Source organism: Homalodisca vitripennis, chromosome 1 (genome assembly GCF_021130785.1).
Source record: "Homalodisca vitripennis isolate AUS2020 chromosome 1, UT_GWSS_2.1, whole genome shotgun sequence".
Classification (NCBI taxonomy): domain Eukaryota; kingdom Metazoa; phylum Arthropoda; class Insecta; order Hemiptera; family Cicadellidae; genus Homalodisca; species Homalodisca vitripennis.
The window spans coordinates 109300428-109323589 of NC_060207.1; the positions used below are offsets into that span (position 1 = coordinate 109300428).

Here is a 23162-nt window from a genome sequence, read left to right on the forward strand (position 1 = left end):
CAGGTTGACATAATTTTCTTTTAGCCAATAGACCAATGTTCTTTATTTACCTCTGTGATATATTGGCTTGTTTCCTGTATATCTTGAAGAATGTTGTACCAAATATAGTTTTAAGTGTATTTGTATTCTGTTTCCAAAGCTATAGAGATGTGTATGTACGTGTTGTACATATTTTTATCACAAAAAGTCCTTATTTAAAATGTGGAAGCTTGTTCAGATAATGATATCCATTAAATCTTAATATCATTTTCCAAACCTATAATAAAATGCACTGCATTTTTAATGTCTTGTATTAGTTAGAAAATGCTTTTAATTTCTGGATCTCCTGATGTGTTTGATAATTATTTGGAGCAGTACAGGTTAGATTATAAGCATAGCTGATATTAAATGTAAAGTTAATGGTAAATTCAAATAAACGTAAGGCTAGTGAGATATATTAGTAGGCATAAACAATAGTATTTACTTACACAATAGTATCTTGGTACTAGCAAGGTGGATTTATTGGTGAAGCCACTGATGTCCAATCCCACCATGAAGATGAGAAAGGATTAGCAACAACGTTGAAAGTATTCCTGACACTGTCTTGTGGCTAGCAAATAGAGTGTTTGTTGAAGACAATCGTATCCCACAAACTATCTTTGACCTTGGTAAGATAGAATTAATGATAAACCCAGTTTTTCAATTCCACTATGAAGCTGGTAATATATAATTGTCAATAAAATTTAATATTCCCAATACTGCCTTCAGCCTTATAAGATAAGATTTCAAGCAAAACAATTTTTCATTATAGAGCTAAGTATCTTTGGCATAAAACTTACTCCGCTATCTACAGACTTGGGTTGCTGGCTCCAATACTCTCTTGAAGCTGTTGTGACAGAGTTTCCATAAAAATCAATGTATACAGTGAAGGTTATCTGCCTGTGTGAACAATCCTTACTTCAATGACCACGTAATCCTTTCTCGCTTGTTTAAAGTTCCTGCATTATAGCTCTGAAAACTGTTCAATTAGTCTATTTGTGATATCATCAATTTAAGTTTCTCAGCTTAAGCGATTTCTTGTTCACCACTTGTACATAAAGGATACATAGTTAATTCTTGCTACTATTGTAAAACCAAATTGAATAATACAAATTTGAATTTTTCTTAAAATTAGTTTTAAACATACTTTTTGAGAAATTCATTTGTATTCCCCAAAATATTATACACCATAAAAAAACATAAATGGCCTCATATTTACAAAGATCTTACGTAAATAAGCTGTTTACTTAAGTTTGGAGTACACTATCTAGGATCTAGGCAATACATAAGTATACACTTGAAACCAGCCAAATGTGGGAATGGGCAGTCACTGTTACTCAAACCGTCAGAAATCCTATTGGCCAGTAACAAACAGTAAAAACGATGAATACTATTACCATCAGAAATTGGTGATACCAAAGGGTGAACCATATTAAGGTATATAGTTTATTCTAACTCCTTAACCTCCACACATTATTTCTATAATATTTGTGTCGTGTTTTTAGTTGTGCTATTATTATTAGTTTATGCTGATACACGATTGTGGACAGCAGTAAACATCTTATGACCCAGTTGGTGTATGTTAAGGAAACACTTTGCGTAAAGCCTTTTCTCTGAACTCATATTACCATCAGCCAATCTGTAGACATAGTGAATATCAGTGCTCTATCTTAATGTTCTATCTTCAGTATAAACTAATGGAGGTTAAGAAGTTAGGAACAGTATTAGTTCCAAGATAGTATTTAGTAAACAAATAGTTACAACAATTAGCTGTCTCTTTATGTATTATTAGCTATTGCACAATGCTTTACGCACATGATAAGGATACATTCCTAATGCTCTACATTTAGCAGAATTTATTTAGTATTATTTTTTAATATAATCACTCATCTTAAGACTTTGAAAATCTTAAATGGCCGCCGTTTTGTTTCTGTTAATGGTATTATTTTCAAACTTTTATCTAAGATATACACTAATAAAGTAATTAAAATTGTAAAGTTTCAAGTTAATATCTTAAACCATTTTATAGGTACAAATTATTTTCTAAAAAACACATATATATATATATAGACAAAATATTAAGCAAGATAGGACCATACACTATAAGATGAAATTCGTTTGTTTTCAACTGTATTATACCTTGGTAAAGATTTGGTAATTAATCACGGGAAACTCTGCATATACCCAGAAAGAAGAGGGAACTAGTCAAGAACAATGCTCTAGAATTTCTTTGAGGAGATTAAAATTTGGAACATTTATTTTGAAACAAATCAAATTGAAGTTCTTCCTTTTAAAATAGGCTGTCCTAAGATTGTTAATGAACTATATTGATTCTAATGTACAATTCTGTAAATGACTCAATGAGTTTTGACATGAAAGGATCATTAGTCTATATCTATATTGTGATTCAGGGTTCATTAATCTTTCTGCTAATCCACTGTGTAGCTTTATCATACATAAAGATGATGAATGAATTATGGATCAGTGTGAACAGTTTTTGATTAATGACTAAAGAAAAAAGTATTGTAACATTTTACTTATTCTCTTTTTACATTTTGGTTAGTATAACAATGTTGAATTAATGTAAACAGACTTAAAATATTAAGCTCCTTAAATAGTGTTACCAAACAATATAGTATGCACATTATTCCTAATGAATGCCAGACACAGTGTTGTATGTTACATTTCTATCTAGCTGAAAGATTAGGGTGGTCTGGCAATTAGCGTGTTAAGGACATGCACTGTCCAGGGTACACTAACAAAACCTGCTCATATCAATGTTTTAAATAGTGGTGTACCGAATGACAATAACACATGGGGGTGGTGACTTCTGAGGTCGTAGTAATAAATACTCGAATTGCAAAGTTTACTTATAAGTTCAATTTAATTAATGAAACTTACAAGCACCACTTTTAGTTGGTAAATTAAATGTATGCCTTGCCATGTTGCTGCCAATTAGAGTACAAGAACTAAAAATGTACATCTGATAGGTGGGCCTAAAATATCCAATGTTCTATGGAATTATGCCTACGATATTTTACTTTATAAAACTTTAAGATTTTACTTCCCTTCGCAATATGTAGACTCACAACCCGGGCGTCGGCATCTTGGCACGAGACATTGAAGCTGTAGTCTAAGAAGGGTTATTTCTAGTCGGTAATTACTAGAAGAGGAGTAGAAGTAATGAAAGTGGTAGCCATCTACTTAAATAATACGTGAGATTCGTGAGCTCGCCTAAAACAAATTCGCGACGGTATTAGCCATTTAATGAGACAAAACTTATTACAACAATGTGCTCGTCAGGCCACAACTTGTATCTATTTCAATCAAGCAAATAAAAGATCTTCAAGGGTAAGTTACTTTACTATTTACAACTTTACTTTACGTTACATTCATTTTTATATGTTTGGCATCAAAGGGCTAATTTAATAATACGGAAAGATAAATTTTACTTACAGACAAGGCGTGCGAGGTCAGATCGGTCACGTAGTTGGGCTGCTACAAAGGGTTAGAATAAAATATTCATACGCGTGCCAATTAGGTAGTTACTCCGCCGATAATTTAGTTCCGGAACATTGGATAAAAAAAATAATATTAAATTATACTGGCTGACTAGGTTGTGAAATGTTGCATTATATAAAATGGAACTAACTAACGGTACAGTGGTTTATGTAATTACACATCCAAGATCATGATTTTCAAAGCTCCATAACATGGAAAGTGCACAGTTTTTGAACCACCCAGTAAAGAATAATAGTTATGATGGTAATTTAAAAACAACATTTTTTTCATATAATTTTTAAATTGTATTGTAAAAAACAGTATACTTTGACCTATCTTTTTAAAAAATTTGGATCTTAACATGTTGACCACAGCAGATGCCTCATGGTACAGAACCATGTTGAGAGTAGCCAATCTTACTCAATAAATACCTGCAGTGAAGATGTTTTATATATATATATTATAACTGTACAGTTATAGTACAGTAGTTTTAACACATTTACTGTGGCAGACGACTTAAGTACAGAACCACGTTGAGAGTAGCCAATCTTACTCAATAAATACCTGCAGTGAAGATGTTATATATGTATTATAACTGTACAGTTATAGTACAGTAGTTTTAACACATTTACTGTGGCAGACGACCTAAGTACAGAACCACGTTGAGAGTAGCCAATCTTACTCAATAAATACCTGCAGTGAAGATGTTATATATATATATATATATATATATATATATATATATATATATATATATTATAACTGTACAGTTATAGTACAGTAGTTTTAACACATTTACTGTGGCAGTCGACTTACAGTACAGAACCACGTTGAGAGTAGCCAATCTTACTCAATAAATACCTGCAGTGAAGATGTTATATATATATTATAACTGTACAGTTATAGTACAGTAGTTTTAACACATTTACTGTGGCAGACGACTTACAGTACAGAACCACGTTGAGAGTAGCCAATCTTACTCAATAAATACCTGCAGTGAAGATGTTATATATATATTATAACTGTACAGTTATAGTACAGTAGTTTTAACACATTTACTGTGGCAGACGACTTACAGTACAGAACCACGTTGAGAGTAGCCAATCTTACTCAATAAATACCTGCAGTGAAGATGTTATATATATATTATAACTGTACAGTTATAGTACAGTAGTTTTAACACATTTACTGTGGCAGACGACTTACAGTACAGAACCACGTTGAGAGTAGCCAATCTTACTCAATAAATACCTGCAGTGAAGATGTTATATATATATTATAACTGTACAGTTATAGTACAGTAGTTTTAACACATTTACTGTGGCAGACGACTTACAGTACAGAACCACGTTGAGAGTAGCCAATCTTACTCAATAAATACCTGCAGTGAAGATGTTATATATATATATTATAACTATACAGTTATAGTACAGTAGTTTTAACACATTTACTGTGGCAGACGACTTACAGTACAGAACCACGTTGAGAGTAGCCAATCTTACTCAATAAATACCTGCAGTGAAGATGTTATATATATATTATAACTGTACAGTTATAGTACAGTAGTTTTAACACATTTACTGTGGCAGCCGACTTACAGTACAGAACCACATTGATAGTAGCCAGTTTCACTCAGCTTAGACCTGCAGTGAAAGTGTAATTACATATGTTGTACAACACATTGACTGCATCAGACGCCTTACAGTTTATATCAGTGTAAGTGTCAATTGGATCACAAGTTTCCAAGTCATGAATTCAAAATTGCAGTTTAGTTGAAAAGCACCAAAAATCAGTACATACTCTTTTTCGCTGTTATCAACATAAAAATTAGGAATAATTGTCTGTAAATTATTTGCTTTATATGTCTAAAAATAAAATAAACAAGCTAAATTTTAATGTAACTGCGTTATTGTAGCTTTATTGAGGTTTGTTTGTAGTTAATTTTTTAAACTGGATATCTATACTTTTTGATCAGAGACTAGTTTGTAATAAAGGTGTAAAGTGGAAGTAAAACTTATCAAAATTCTTTAATTTTTATTGGACAAAATAAACCTAAATTATTTGTGTGCTGACCTGGTGTTTCAGCCATCGGGTTTTACAACTAATTGGAACCTGCATGTTTAATGGGTCTGGCCTCTGCTCGGGGTACGTGATGGTAGTGGCTATCAGTGTCATACACTAAAGTTATACATACGCCATAATTGGAGCCTTTTTGCAGTTTTACCATGTAGTAAGTTCCAAATTGTTTTGATCCCTGAAATTGGATACTTTACGAGCTATGGTCATATTTATTCTTTCTGCTTGTGCCTTTCTGTTTTTCTCTTCCCATACGCATGGGAACTGTGTTAAAAAGGAATTAGTTTTGTCAATTAATGAATACCGAGCTGTTAGTAATTCATTATTGAAAATTAACAAAAATATTTTGAACTTTTAGGATAGCCTTTCAGCCATGCATTACTGAGTCACCCCATTGCCACGGTAGTTATATTTCAACAATAGTTTTTGTAGGTCTTCTAATAATTAGCTTGTAATTTTTGGTACTTCAAATCACTTATAATATGTAGCTTATTGTGCATTGAATTAAAAATGTAAAAGTGTTTATTTAATATGTAAGTTTAACAGTTAATAACAATTTTTTTTTATTAAAACATTTTAGTTTAGAAACAAGAAGTTTCATTGCATTGCAATTTGGTTAGTAAATAAATATACTAAATAATGCTAATTAAACCCATTAATTTGTAATTCTACAAAACATAATAATTGGAAACATCTAAATTAGTTTATAAACCTAGCCAAGTACATGTGACAGCAGCAATGACAAGCCCGACAGTGGACCTGTCTGCTCCCACTCCAGGACAGTTGCATTAATTATTCAAGCCCCTCACACTATGGCTGACATCAAACTCTCTCAACTACCCTGAATTACTTTTTCATCGCCCTAGTATTTTAGGATTGCTTCCATTTCATGAGCTGTAATTGTTATGTCCTCTTAAAAGACTGGGGATATCTTACAATTTATACATTTCTATTGCAAATATTAAAATGTATTGTATGAGTATATAAATTTAAATTTTTCTCTGAATTTAGGATGTCTCTAATTTATGTAACATGAAAACGAGAAGAAAGAAGGATTTTAATTTGTTTTAAATTAAAACAGCTAATTTTAAATAAATGTTATTTATACTGAATGTTTGAAAAAGAGTAGACTATTTACTTGTTATCCATCCTAAATCATGACACTAAATTCCTTCTACTTGGGTCTAAAATTAACACCCTGCCGTTTATTTTAGATGTATAATAATTTTTATTCAATTTGAAACCGGCCTTATAGTACAATTTTTGCAGGTTGTATCAGTATGGCTCTCTTTCCTTTTCTCATCGAAACAAGATACTGACCACCAAATATTACTCTGTGTACACTGTATAATGTTAAGTATAGATAATGGTAAACTGTCATGTATTATACAGGCTATACCATTTTCTGCCGATATGGAATATAAGGTGAAACAAGTATTGTTCATTTACAAGAGATTTATTTTTACATGTTGTGACATAAGTTAGTTTTGGGGTTCCCTGTTACTAAATAATTAAAATGTTCATTCTTGAATATGGAGCTTATATTGGTTATTTAATATGTAAATATCACTTAATTTTAATACTATTTGAAAAGTTTTTTGTACGTATGTTTTTAATTTTCACTGTTAACACAACATTTATATCGCTATACAACTAATTACTAGGGTAAACTATTAGTTACTCACAATTTCGCATACAATTTGCTGTTGAATATCAAGGACCTCATAGCATACCAAACACCCCTTAGTGATGCTGGTCCAATCTCCAGATCCATTTTAAGTTCAAAGAGCAGTGTTTTGGGCCCCGGAAGTGAGAGTGAATCAGTATGACATTTCATTATACTTCATTCAATAGTTCAAACAGTTTCAGTTTCACTTAACCTATGTTACACCAGTAGGGGGGGAGTCCTGGTTGGTGCAATAGCACTAAATGATGTAGTATAATGGAACCCCATGGTAATTTTGAAACAGAAGTGTCTATCATTAGGGTTCACATTATTTTGGTGGTTATGACAAATTTTCAATGCAATCACATAAATAATGTATACAATTAAGTTTATTTCTCTAAGAGGGTACATATGCCTCATTTGCGGTCCATCTGATTCCGTGTCTTTGTTTGTATCCTCAGTCTTCGTAGAAAGTATAAATTTCTTAATTAAGGAATTATATCAGTTTTCATGTACTCAATCAGTATTGTATCTCTCATCCATGCTAAATGGCCATGCTGCCCCCTCAATAGTTTTCGCTAACATAAAAAACTGCACTTTGTGTCTGGTGTATTACTTTGTCACTGGCTTGCTGAGCCTATATTTGTTTCCTCAAATTATTCTTGTCAAAGTCAATGCTGACATTTACAGTTTTGTTTATTAAATTGAATTGTATAATGATGTTTAATTAAATGACCAGAAGAGCACTCTTATATACTAAAAAAAGAAAATCACAGAATGTTCTCATTAATTATCTTAGGTCTTATGTTTGCTCATGCAGTGTATTTATACTTCACATTTAATATATTCTTTAAAGAATGTTTTAAACGAAGCACAATACAATTTCACATGAATTTAATTCTTACAACTAACCAGCTGCTATTAAGTTGGTTATTGGATTGAGATTGACACCAATAATAAGTATGATTTACAATACAACTTCAAATCTTAAATAGGTTTTTTAAAGAATTAAATGACTATAACTCCTCAACTATGAACGTCAATAAAATCACTCATTTACACAATTAAATTATATGTACTTATTGTTAATAGCATTGTTTAGTACCTCGAGAAGAACAAACATTACCAACAAATCAAACTTCCCAGCAGTCTCTCCACTTTTCTTCCCTTCTGTAGAAAGTTGAGTGTTATTCTGGACGGTCTGTTATGCTTCTGACTTGGCTGTTTGTCACAGAACTCTGTCCAAACTTTATGTAACTTTTTACACCCAAATACAGCTGTTTTTGTTTCAGAATATCTCTAGCCAAGGATTTAATCATGTGAATTTAATACAAACTAGTTCATAGATAAATAAAACATTTTTAACTTTGAAAATTTGTTTTTTAAATTAAAACTAAAATATAGTTAAAAGTTGCATTTAAACACAGTTTTAAAATATTTTACTATCCTAATAATGCATTTTTTATCAACATAATCTTTCTTCTTTCCTTTAGACACTTTCTCCCTGCTCTCTTTATTTTAATTATAGCAATACAATGTTATTAAACAGAACTTATAAAATTGTAAAATAGCAGCAATGGATAAAACTAAATCTTTAATTTATGAAGGTTTTTAGTTACATAATTTGAATATTAATTGTAATCAGAAGATAATACTTGTTTTAAAGATACCTTTTACCCATTCCTCATGAATCAAAATCAGTTTAGTCAACTGTCTACTTCTACATTAATAGAATTTCGTATACAGTGTTTACAAATGTCTTATAGAATATTTTGGGCTTTGTCCTTTGAATTATATAACTATGAAGAAAAACTTTTCTACAATAGACCAAATTGATCTTTTGTCTATTCAAGGAATATTTACTTAGTCATTTGTGAACCTTGATATCACATTTTAAAAACTGCGGCCAGTTAGAAAATATGAAATGTTTATAAATTCTAAAAAGTTTTGAAAAAGAAAACTGAGCCTTGCGAAGTTACAGTACTTTAATTATTTGTGTTGAAGTAAAAAACATGCATACCACCAACACTGGTATACTTAGTGGTTAGAAAACGTTTGTTTTTATTTTGTTATTACACAATAAAGAATCAACCAAAATACCAGGCAAGAGATAAGACCAGACACTGTATATTACAGAGAAAAAAAGAAGGTGGCATGAGGCAAATTGTCTTTGTGATAGAACCTAGTATAACATTGCTTATTACTGTTGTATGGGTTTATTTCGTTTTTAACAAACAATTATTTTCACATGTTTTAATGTTATTGTATAAATCCTAGACCAGGTAGAAAAGGAGGCTTTTAAAATCCTATTATTGAGTTCTGTAAAGAAAGATATTTTCATTGATCGTAACAAATCACTTAGCACAACGATTGTAATAATAGGAGCTGAGAGTCATCTTGCATTGTTTAAGACGCACCTTTTCTTGAAATCAATGTAGAAAATTCCCCTAATAAAGAAATGTATTATTCATTGCTAGTTTTAGTGGAAATGGAAATGGAAGAGTATCAAAAGGGTCAATCAGACCGACTGTTTCACTGAAAGTTATTTATCTAGTTGTCTGATCGAAACATAAATATTATTTATGTGTCTGGTGGTTAGTGTTAAGTGTGTCAAGCTAAAAAAAATATGATTGTTATATTTTTCCTCTACCAAAACTAGCATGGCGAATAATCTATTATCTTAGGGAAAATTACTTTAATAATTTCCAGAAAACAAGGTTGTGTGCTGAATAGAAAACAAATTAATTCTCAGCTCATGGAGAAAAATGTATATTATACCTGTGGGAGATTAACAGCCTGAACAACCAAGGATTGTAACATTCAATCTGGATTACTAAGTACGAAGTTTTACATAGTGTTGTAACAAGGCACTAAGAAGGAAAAACACACAAAAATATTTAGCTCTGTCTATTTTAATGTAAACTGTATTAGAATAATAACCTTCAGTCACACACTGCAGGATATGAAAGAAGTGACTTTCACTGGAACCTGGGGTAGTCTGGTAAAATGTAATTGGTCCAGACTGCTTTAGATAGTTAATTATTTATATTTAATTACAAAATCTTCTATCTACAAGTATCTTCTTTTTATAGTCTTATCTAACAATAAAATTGAATTGTTAGATTTTCAAATTTTAATCATATTTCAGATTTGGCAAATTAAATTGTTAACAAACAATAATAAGTACACAATCATTTCCCTTCAGGAGCACCTTTTTAAAAGAGGAACCCAGTACTTAATAAATGTTCAAAATCGGTCTTAATAAAATGAATATTGGAAGATTAAAGAATAGGATTATAACTGAAATCAAGTGATGGTTTATTTCTAATTTGTTTTGTTCAATATTAATTAATAAAAGTGTAACAAATACTTGATACAAGAAAGGGAAATGCACTTACGTTAAATCTTGTGAGAAGTTTCATTACACAAAAACAGCCCCCAATGGGGTAGTGAATTGAGAGTGCTAACAGAACATAATGGCTCCTCATCTTCACTCCTCTCCAACAAACAGCTTGAGCCTTCTGCATCTTCCACCTCTATTCTGTTCACTTTACTTTATCAGTTTTACTTCTCTCCAAACACAAATTCAATTTTATAAAATAACTAGTTTTCAACCATAATGTTTTAAGATTTTTGTATTATAAATATTCTGTAATTATTTTTTTTTAATATTAATTGTTATGTTTAAATTATAACTATTGCATATTTCTTAACAATGACATATTTTTACTTTGCTAACACAAAGACAGGTTAAATAAATAAAGTTTTGTAGATGTTGATAAAACTATTTGTCATTAACACACTAAAATTGTGGTACGTAGGCTCTGTTGAAAATTTAGGAATGTGCTATAATAACTATTTTCCTTTTTGATCATGTGTGAACATTTAAAAGATTCTAATTTAATTAACTCTTTCACTGACCTGCTTTCTGTCCTCACAGTATCTTGGGCCTGATGTAGCATTCGACTGCTACCAGACTTGGCAGTAAAAAGGTTAAACATTTAAAACTATTTCTGTCTATTCCTTCTTAACAGTCTTCGAATAATAACTGTTGATGTTTTGCTGGTTGAAATAAGTATTCTAATTTACAACCTAATAATTTTATTGGTCTGTTTCTTTTAAAACACTTGATATTTTTCGTATTGCAAATTTTATTCAATTAGTTACATAAGGAATTAAAAGTACTCATTTTTTGCTACTATTGAGGTTAATTTTGCATACGGTGGCAATCTTGTAAAGCACATAAAAATATTTTAGACTTCATTATTTGTGTTTTTGAATAATATATTGTATACTAATCTTTATTCTCATTAGAAAGTCAACTTGTGTCACCAACAGGATAAACAAATAATATAAAAATGTTTTGCGGTCGAGGAAATTGTATAAGTTTGCAGAACTCAAACAAGCAAGGTAGGAATAGTTAATATACAATGGCGGAGGAAGGGGAGTAGAAAGGGAGGTTAACCTTCTCGGCAATTTGTGAGTCATTACAGTTTCGTTGTATTCACTCGCTCTTGAATTCAACTTCCCTCCCACAAGTAGTAGGCATCTTTTGCATTCTGATTCGTTTGGATAGAAGTGGAAAGTACTTTATAACCTCTGCAGAGGTCCAACAAATAACATAAAAATACCATACCTAACTATGCCAAATGTTAACTGTATTATGTATCTATATTCATTATCATAAATTTCTAAATTTAGTCTAATAATACCTCATAATGAAGTTCATGTTGATTTATTAAATTTGATTTAAGAGTTTTATTACCATTATGTGAGAATAATTAAATAATGTAAATTTTTGTCATTGTCATACTGTTTTAATCAGACACTACAATGTAACATCTGGTATAAATGAGAAGACAACTTTCCTTCAAACAGGCAAAATCCAATTATCTTATTTCCTTCATAAAAATCATGATTTTATACATTTAATTGTTTATATTCGTTCAGCTGTTCAGTTTGATTTTAAATTGATATATATATATTACTAAAATTCATTACTCTATTGCTTCTGTTTTAATGTAAAATCGCAATACAATTTATTGTAATCATTCAAGTTAAAAGAAATTTTAAATCTATTGGGCTGATTGTATTAACAGGTTTTAACAATTATGTGAAATAATTGTTCAAAATATATACTTAAGATTGCTGGAACTAAAAGTATCCATGTTTTTTATTTCAGATGACATCGGACTGGATGCATTCTGGGAGAACCGGTATTTGTGAAATAAGAAGAACCCAAGACTGCTCAGGCGGGGCTGTGTCCTGGGGTAAGTTGATAGTTCTACACCTTCAGTCTGAGTTACTAATACTCTCTCTGCCATAGTTCATGGATTAGATATTTCCCGAGAAATCCAATATTACCAAATATTTCGATAGTACTCAGGCTTCTGTCCTGGGGTAAAGTCCTACACCTTCAGCCTGAGTTCCTAATACTCTCCCTGCCAGAGTCAATGGACAGGATATTTCCTGGGGTAACTTATGGCCCCTACACCTTCCGTCTGAGATCCTAAGACTCTCTCTGCTATAGTCCATGGATTGGATATTTCCCGAGAAATCCAATATTACAAAATATTTCGATAATAATCAGGCTTCTGTCCTGGGGTAAGTTGATAGTTCAACACATTCAGCCTGAGTTCCTAATACTCTCTCTATCAAAGTCAATGGACTGGTATTTCCTGGAAGAACTGATATTAAAATGTCCCCTTCGGCCTGAGGCGGAATAAAGGTAGGTTTCACATGTAGCAGTCATTTCAAAATGTCAAACTGTATTATTTGTTTAGATATTTAATTTGCACAACATTAATGGGAAAATAGCTCAATGTTGGCATCTTAATATAATCGTAACACTTTCAAACCTTTAAAAACCCCTTAATCTTGATAACTGATTAAAAAATATTGTTTATAATCATATTCTTTGTTAAAATGTAACTCTGTTTTGTTACAATTAATCAGAATTTATATTTGTAAACAGATTTATTTGTGACAAAACTTAAATATACTTTAAACAGCCTCCATCTTGAAACCTTAAGAGTTGTTAAAAAAATTAAGAAACAACGTTGATTCAAATTGCTGGAAAATTTTAAAAACATGTCAATTTTGATCTATGTAATCAGCCATTCTTTTGTAACATACGGGACATTTCAACTCATATTTCAATATTCAATAACCTGTAGTTGATAAAATATTGAATAAAAGCTTAACTTTAGTATTTAGGAAAGTAAAATATCAGTTGGACTTTTTGAATCAATGTTGAAGACTTACAAGATTGTATTTGTGTCATGAGTAAAAAATATTTCACTAAGCATAACGGAACGGACATTTTTAGGAAGTGAACCTTGTCATAATCATTTCAATGGAATAATTCTACTCTATTTTTAGCTAACAACCGTTCTTAACATAAGAATCAATTCATAAAACATTACTTGTTTGTTCTGTGTAACTGATTTATAAAAATGTATCTTCATATTAAGGTCGGGACACACATAACCGCACCGTGCCCGACACGTGAGTCGGCCGAGTGTCGGTGCGGGCTCGGCTCGGTTACCGTGAGGCCACACAAGAGCATTTTTTTTTTATTTCGAAGTGACAGATACTTAAAAAATATTCAGAAGATTAAGTATTGCTTGAGATGAAGAATGTTAATTTTATTGTTGTTATGTTTATTAATCGCTGAGGTGAATGAAATATTTCAATGCTGCAGTAAAGCTTGGTACAGTCAGCTAGTATGTAAAATTTGTAAATAACATTATCTTGGTTATATTTCTTATCCCTACTATTCTTGTTTATTGTGTTTTCATTGCGTGAGCTTATAGTGTGAGGCCAGAGTTTGCCATTTTGCAAGCCTTTTTATAATAATTTGATGAATATTTGTAAAATATATACTAAATATCATAGTTTTTTTTCTTGCTTGAAATCTTATTGTAAATAAAATACTTTTATTTTTACTTATAGTGAAAAGAGTAAAAAATAAAAATGTCATAGAAACATTCTAAATATGACCCATACAAATTACCGGAATAAATGTATCCAGTAACTTCAATACATCTTAGATAAATAGAATTTTGCGCACATAATTACATGCTTGTTATTTCTTAATTAATGCAAACTGTTTATAGGTTTTACATAATTCGAATTTAGTTGGTTAAAATCACCTAATGTACAACATAGTTTTCAAATTTGTTGTAATTTTAGCACAATAAGAAAATATGACTTGTTTACTCTAAATGTAAGAAATGTAATATTTTTATCAATAATTACGATATTGTACACGAACGCAGGATTTAGATTTAGTAGGCTATACTAAATAAATCAATAAAATAGAACGTTTAGACTACTTAAATAGTTTTAATAAGAAGAATCTAACAGTAACCAACATATAATTATATTTCAAAATTATATTCAAATTTATACTTCCCAACTCCTCATTTTCCGTAAAATCTTCTTCCACACATTCTTATTATACTCTGCATTCCGATATTTTTCACTTGATTAATCATAAAAAAAACAGGAAACTTCGTTACTTTTTCGATAAGTGTTCTATGTCCAGGACTGATGCCACTCGTAGACCGCACCGTGCCTGTCAAAATTCATACTTCAACTATCGGTGACGGTGCGGGTACGGTTGAAAACTGCGCTGCAATTCTTTCACCATATGACGGCCGACACACGTGTCGGACGCGGTGCGGGTATAAGTGTCCTGGCCTTTAAACAACAAAATTATATAGTGTGTAACATATGGGACATACATTTGTAACGGGAGGAATGAGTTCACTTTTTCATATTTTATTTTTAAATCAGGTATATTTTGATTTGAATTGTAGTAATCAATGTTAAATAAAATGTGTTAGTAATAACAATTTCAGAAAATAAAGACGTTTCAGAAGGAAACATTGTTTAATTGAAATTGTTATACAAATTAAGTAATCCTTAAGGAATTTGGTTATACAATTATTCAATATGACAGAGAGGCTTCAGTAAGACCAAAATGACGTTGAAAGAAGATTTTGTACCAAAACAATTTTTCAACCTGTACTGAAGGTCATTAGCCTCTTTTATGGCATCTTCGACCGTTGAAAAACTTTCATGTAATGTAAGGTACCTACTTATCAATAATTTTCCTCCATTCTTTATATTTCACAGTTGATCTTAGGTCAAATCCTGGAGGTAAAATATCAAATATATCATGCTTGAATTTTTCACATTCGTTGTTCGTACAGGTTACGTTATGTGTATCACAACACATCTCACTGAATACAGCCTTGTAATCCAATGGAAAGTCTGCACCTCCATAGCTTTTGCCAATCACAGCTATAATTGAAGCAACATTTACGTGATATTTACAAACACATAAATAAAATTAACAGCTGTGGTAGAAACAGGTAGCACATATTCTGGCCTCAATTGGTGAACTTCACTTTTCAATATGATATGACTATTGTTTGCCTTAAACATTGCATATGCTTTGCTATCATCTTGTGACTAGCATATACCTTTTTGCATTAAACTCGTTTTATTGGTCTTGGGGTTCTTAAAATATTTCCTCCCCCTCTATCCAAGTGTTATGTGAGAAATATTATCGTTTAGAAAGAATTTCACAACTTTTTTGTTTTTGCAGGAAAAAAACATTTGGGAGATTTTGGCTGTGATGCATGTTATTGATCAATCCCGCTTTTTTTAGTTTCACTTATTAATTGTTTAATTACTGCAATTTTTTGGTGGGACTGAAAGGAAGAGATTGTTTAATTTTAATCACGGTTTTCCTTAGTGTTTGAATGCATTTGTATGTCCTTAGTCTATTTGGCTCTTACTAAAAGCGTCAGGGTTGTTTTTTCTTATATCTGCACTTCTTCGTTAGATTTTTGTAGATGGGCGCCATGTTCTGTACAGAAAAATATCTTAATTTTGTATACTAAGCTAGGCCTACATACACAAACTTTTTAAATCTGTACAACTGTTTAAATCATTAAATATGTATCCTTTTACCCTAACTGTGTTAGTAAACTCGTCTTGCTTACTATCTTAAAAGTTAAGTGTATTTACCCAGATACAAATACAGATTTTAAATTATTAAATAAAGATTAAACACTAATTATAAGCAAAGAAAGTAAGTTCATATGCCTACAAGAAGTTGGCATTAAGGTCTTAGAAGACCTAACCTATAAACTAATTTACAACCAAACATAGGAACTACTTCTGTCATTTGGTTAGTCAATATTTGTCCTGACGTTACAGTAAAACCTAAAAAGGCCTAAATGTAAACATATTAAAAAATATATACAACACAAACATAATCTTACTTTTCAAGGGAACCTTTTGTTTATTAGATTGTTGTGCATAGAATTTTAATTGAGTGAGTGAGAGAGATATTGAGAGGGAGGGGGGGGAGAGAGATCCATTTGCAGCATTGAAATTGCTATAAGTTAATAATTCATCTTTTAGTTATTAAAAGGTTTTTAGAGGAACTTGTAAAAACCTTATACATAGGTGTTTGAATAGAGTCCAAAGTTTGCATGTTAGTGAAGTTAAAACAGTGATTGGCTCATAAGTTTCTTATGAAAATAACAATTAATTCTAGTTGGAAGCACACTTACTCCTTAGTTAGGGGAAGTAATAGCTGTGGTCGGAGTCGCAAGTTTGGCCATTTCACCAGCACGGTCGGTTGTGTGTAAATCTCAAGTCTGTATTCAACAGCTGCAACTTGTGCAATAAGTCAGGCCTTATTGTTACCTGTAAAGCCAACTTTGCTGGACTATGCCTCCGCCACAATACTTACTTTGCTTCCCACATTTTGTACCTTGTTTTAACATATATTTTATGCTGAAGTAGCTTAACATTTTTACATTTTTTAAATACTAAGTCTTATGTCATATTTATTTATCAACTTTTATACGTAAATAGCTAGTTTTTTATGCATTAAATTCCTTTTTTGTGCCAGATGATTATCTTTATCACGTGATTTAAACAATTATGACTCTACTGTATGCACAGCATATTACTACTAATATCTCTATTAAAATATGGCACTCAATAAATGTTAATCAATCACTGTTTTTGGTGTCAATTTCATAACATGAAAACATTCATAATAATGGAGTATCTACTCAGAACTCCCATCAGAAAAGGTATACTTTTTACTTTGTTAAGGGTGGTAATTGTAATACGTTTATTAACTTGCTTCTGGCTATTTAACGGTTCTTTATTAGTTTTATATTAATCTGAAATAATTACAAAATATTGTTTATTTTGTTATAAAAGTTCCTAGCATTAAAACTAAGCAGGTTACGAAGAAAATAATTCCCATTCCAATTTTTTGTTGAAAAAGAAAATAGTGAAAAATCTTAACGTCTCTTCCACGTCATTTGAAAAAAAAATTTTGCCACTTTACAATTAACTTTATTTGTGCTCTTATAATACTTTCTGCGTGTTTGACCAGTTTAAAGTACTTATTTAGAAGAAAATTGAAGTTGAAGTGAGAAAATCACTTTTGTAATTTAATGAAAAATTGCATTTTCTTCAAAAAGAACGTAAAACTATTTAATGATATGCAAAACTTTGTAGAATAGAATATTGTAGGTTTGACTTTACTAAAAATTTTGGTGTGTGTTTTTTTTATCAAAATTGAATAAGATATGGCTGTTTGAAGTATGCATGCGTTCGCGCAAAGTAACTTTTTTAGCCTTTTTAACATGAACCTTTTTAAAAATAAGATCTGAGTAAACAATGTTCGGAAAGACTCTGCCTAATTTTCTGGGATAGAACGGAAATAAAGCGAAACAGATTTTTTATGATGCAAAGATAGATTTTAAATTTATCGGATTTTGTGTTAAATCATCTTAAAAATTGAATAAAATACGTACCAGACTTGTACAATCACCTATATCTGAAATATCAGACCAAATATGCAAAATTCGGGTTTGAAAACCTGCTTTGTTTAAATTTGAAATACACTACATTAACTTCATGAATGAGTAATAAACACGCAAAGTTGTTAACCAAAAGTTTTAGATAATTTAGTTCTGAATAGAATTATGTAAAATAGGCCAATAATAATCAAACACATGTTTTTTAGGGGTCGAAACTGTTTAATATATCAAATAGGGTTTATCGATGTTAATTTAATGTATTTACAGATAATTGCATGCTCGAAACTAGTATTTTATGAATTTTACGATTTTTATGGGGGTAGTTTTCATTCTTAATAAATAAAAAGCAACTCCTGACTCAGGATCCGCTTTGAAGTAAAGGGTAAATAGAACCTAAATCTAAATTTGTATGCAAATCGATATGGTTTAATCAGTTAAATAACTGCTTAATAATATGTTTTTTATTATTATTATATAATGATTTCTGTCAAAAGGGGTGGCTTTTAAGAGCCGAAACTAATTAATGCATTTGTAATTTCGTGTTAGGATAGTTATTTATCTAAAGAAGAGATCAGATTGCAGTTCTCGAAACGTAGTGTTACTGATTTTTTGTATCACTGAAAGATGGCAAAGGTCCGGAAATATCCTGTTTCCTTCTGATTAATGAATCATAAATTATATTAAAATTGTCAATTGACGTTCATTTAACTGAATAAATACGATTTCAATTGATTATATGCGCCGTTCTTAATTTTTAAAATTTTTCAAATAGGGGTGGGTTTTATCCTTAAAAAGAGCAACCCTCGGCACAGAGTAGATTTTGAAATAGAGGGTAAGTAGAACCTAAATCCAAATTTTCAAACAAATCAATGCTGTTTGGGATAAATACAATGTTTACACGTTTTTAACGTCATTGACTGTTTGATGGTTAAGTAAAATATTTAACCATATTTTCAATAGAATATTGGATGTGTTTAATTGAGGGTGAGAGGCATTATGGGCTATTGAGCACATTAACCAAAAAGAATATTTGCTGTTTTCTTCTATTAGGGAAGTTGTTGGTAAGAGATTTGCCATCTTAGAATATTCCCGAAAGGATCCATATACTCGTACATAGTTGTTTTCCTTCATGCATAAATTCATTCTTAGGCTTTCAGAAAATGTAGTACTTTTGTCATTGAACAGCGTACTAAGGCTAAGTCGGTTAAGTTCGCCCAGCGGAATATTATTTAGAAGCATAATTTAAACATCTTGCTGTTTGGTTTGTGTGAAAACAAAATGGTCGACATTCCTCCCGACAGTTATACGAAAAACGCGCCCAAGCACCAATGTGACCGGTAGGTATTACGTTACTATCATTATTTGAAAAGCATATAAATTTAATGTTCTATTTAACCAAATCGTCGAACCACATCACGTTTATGAGGAGCTTTATGCCACTTGTGACTTGAACCTTAACCTTACTTTGTAGTTCTGATGAGGTGATTCTTTTCTTGCGTAAGATATATTAAGACGACTTTAAAATCCTTAAGAGCCATTAATTCATTACGTTAATTAAGTCTGCTTCCTGTGCGCAACTATGGAAGGTACTGCTCTGTACCGGCGTCTATTCTACAGTTCGCGTTTTAACCACACTCCGGTAACTTTTATTGCAGATAGCTTTTGATAATCTTAGTTTTTTGAAGAGGGGGGTTAGGTTTTATTCCTTTACAGGATTAGATAATCTTGAAAAAACAATGTTCTGCGTCTACTGTTATGTCTTCTGGTTTTTTTATGGTTGATTGTATTCAAGGCAATAATATTTAACTGTTTTCTAGAAATAAATTTGTCTGAGTTGTTTGGCTACATTGCTCACCAGTAAATCCGGATAGGATATTGGACAGAAATAATTTTATCGATTGTTACAATAGTTTAACGATGCTCTTGCGTCATTGCGTAAACAAGTGTTGTTACCGGCAAATTTATTAATAAGGATCCTTGACGACGATCTCTATTATGTATTTAAGATTTTACCTGAAAGTTAACAATGGTTATAAATTTCAAATCAAATTGGAAGTGAAATGTTTCTGTATTGTTGTAGTGAATATTTCCCCCCTTTGTAGAGTAATGGTGCACATCAAAATTGAACAATAGAGAAAAAATAATAGCAATAAGTTAGGTTTGAATATACATATATTATTTGAGATGAATACCTTTCATAATATTTGTTGTCACGGTTTTGGTTCTTCGTATCGTTGAGTCGAGTTAAAATGTATTCTCTCGAACAATTTTTTAAACATATATATTTGTTAAAACATTTATTGATTATTGCAGCTATTTTAGTATCTTTATGCTATCGTTTATGTACATATTTTGTATCAGTGATGACACACTCTAAGATGTGCCTTTTGTGGATTTGAAATACGTCCTGCTATAAAACTCTACCTGACGGGCTTATGAAGTTGTGTGGCAATGCGTGTTGCTCAAGCAGTCAACCACTACCTAACTTAACATCAGCTGATTGCTTATGAAAATTAAATTTCATGTAAAATCGTGGTTTGTATCGAATGATTTAGAAGATATTTAAATTTGAAGTAAAGAAACTATACATAAGCTAAGATAAAACTTCTGCTGATTGGTGATATTTTAAATAATTTTCTTGTTGTAGTTTGTCTTTTGGTTAAATTGAATTAAAACTATTATAAAATTCAATTTAATGAACCAAATTTTGAATGTGTGCGCGAAAGGAACTCAAAATTGGTTTCTTTGACTTTGTGGAACGGTTTTTTTATAACAGCTGAAGGGCAGGGCACTAACGTTTCTCAACAAACCATTCGATCCGTGTTTACAGTTTAAGAAATAAGCGATCAGCGAGCTCATGAACATTACAAACTGCAATATTTATGGCAGAGAAAAATAACGTGGGAGCAGCATGATTGTTTTACAATTGAAGAAATTCTATGTATACTAATAAGATATTTTTTTATACAATTCCTTGATTAAACTAAGAAAAGAAAATAGGATGATTTAGCAAACAGAGATTGGAAAGCAACGTCCATGCACTGTATTAATTTTATTTATTATATATTCTTTCTAAGAACGAATACCGAAATTACAAACAAATGCAGCAAGAATTGTATTGCTGGAGAAATAAAACACAAGAGAAATATGTCCTTTTAAGATATTAAACTAAATCGTAACCATACAGTAAGTTTAGACCAACTTTGATTTTAACTTAGATTTTCAACAAACTTGGTTCTGTGAGTTTGAAATCCCATTTATTTTTCTAAAATTGTTTTATTTTAATAAATTTGTAATTTTGAAAATAATTACTTGAATTGCAGTATATTTAACCCATCCATTCCTTTCTATTTTAAGACTGATATAAATCAATAGTATTATAGTTTACTAGAGGCTCGTGCGGATCCAACCATAGGATTGGCAGGAACTTTATATCGCAAATATCTGTGAAAATCACAATCTTTACATCCAAACTCTCCCCACTGCACCAGCCCTATAAATTAGCTGGTTCATATACGAGTATGTGTATAATCAAGCACCGTTGCGTCAATTACTTAAACCCTTTTAAAAAGACTAAAATTTTGTAGTTTTTTCTGATACATATTATTGGAGAGAATTCATTTTTATGAAGAGTATACTGAAGGATGCATAGTGTGAAAATAAGGAAAAGCCAAACGTTTTATAAATACATTATAAGTGTAGTATTAAAAAAGATATACATATTTTTTTATCCTATTATTTATAGTAAAAATGTTTCAAATATATTCTGTCTACTATTTAATAATAATTTTCCTATGTAAGACACAAACATTATTTTGTGTTTTTTTTTTGTTTAAAATTTTTTTTACTGTTAATTTGCTTTAAGAACAAAATTATTGTAGTGTGGGAAATACCATCCGTATTTCTTACTTTATTTTCTATAAGTGTACACAATTTGATGTTGATTGCTGTTGGAAAATAGGGAATTTTAATACGAATTTTTGTCACTGTTGTCTTACTCTTAGCTACTTGTTAGCTTATATATATATATCTGTATATATCTCTCACAGCTGTAGAAAATACATTTTTGACATTTTGGCAACACTGTCGCGTAGCCTGAATCCTCCCCTTTAAAACGAGACAAATCCGAGGTTAGTGTGTTCAAAACTCTTGGCGCAGTAGCATCTCTCGCGAAAAATGTCGATCGTATCTCCCGCCAAGTGCGAAATTCGTGCCGTCATTCGCTACCTCGTTGTGAAGGGAAATGCTCCGGTTGAAATTTGAGGTGAAAACTGTTTAGAATGCTCTTAGTTTCAGGCTTGTAGTGGGCAACCCAAGTTTCATCTCCAGTAACAATAGAATAGAGAAAATTATCTTCTTCGAGTTCGTAGCGTTCCAAAAACTCTTTGGAGCTCTGCACTCGATTAAATTTGTGCTGTTCTGTCAGCTGTTTTGGGACCCACATCGCAGACAATTTCCGATATCCGAGAGTTTCTTGTATTGCGATTGTTTCGTTTATCAGGGATCTGGAGATTATTGGAAACATCGCAGAAAGTTCACCTAACGTCAAACTGCGATCGTCACGGACCGCATTCTCGATTTTTTCCACAAGTTCGTCAGTCTTGCGCTCCTCTGATCATCATGCACGGGAGTACGTTCATTTTTAAACTCGTGACACCACTTGTACACGCTCGTAAGATTCATATCTACATTACCGTAAACAGTTTTCACCTCATAATAAATTTCAACCGGAGCTTTTCCCTTCACAACGAGGTAGCGAATTTCGCACTTGGCGGGAGATACGATCGACATTTTTCACGAGAGATGCCACTGCGTCAAGAGTTTTCAATAAACTGACCTCGAATTGGTCTCGTTTTGAAGGGGAGGATTGTGAGAGTACCAGTACACTTACTTTCTGAACGTGCGTCGTATATATATATATAAAACACACACACACACACACACACACACACACATATATGATATGTGGTATAGAGTAGTATAATTTCAATTATTTATGTTTCTCAGCTACGATCGTTGAATATGCCTATAATAAT

The 23162-nt window shown here is 31.3% G+C and overlaps 1 protein-coding gene across 1 annotated transcript in view; it reads left to right on the top strand.

The window, feature by feature from the left end:
• The window catches only part of LOC124369054 (KH domain-containing, RNA-binding, signal transduction-associated protein 2-like), a 245546-nt gene that overhangs the window by 215361 nt on the left and 7023 nt on the right, over positions 1 to 23162 (top strand). Inside the window, exon 6 of the mRNA XM_046826764.1 lies at positions 12444 to 12531. Within this exon, the coding sequence (XP_046682720.1) occupies positions 12444 to 12487 (44 nt within the window). The 3' untranslated portion in view covers positions 12488 to 12531. The remainder of the gene's footprint in view (positions 1 to 12443; positions 12532 to 23162) is intronic.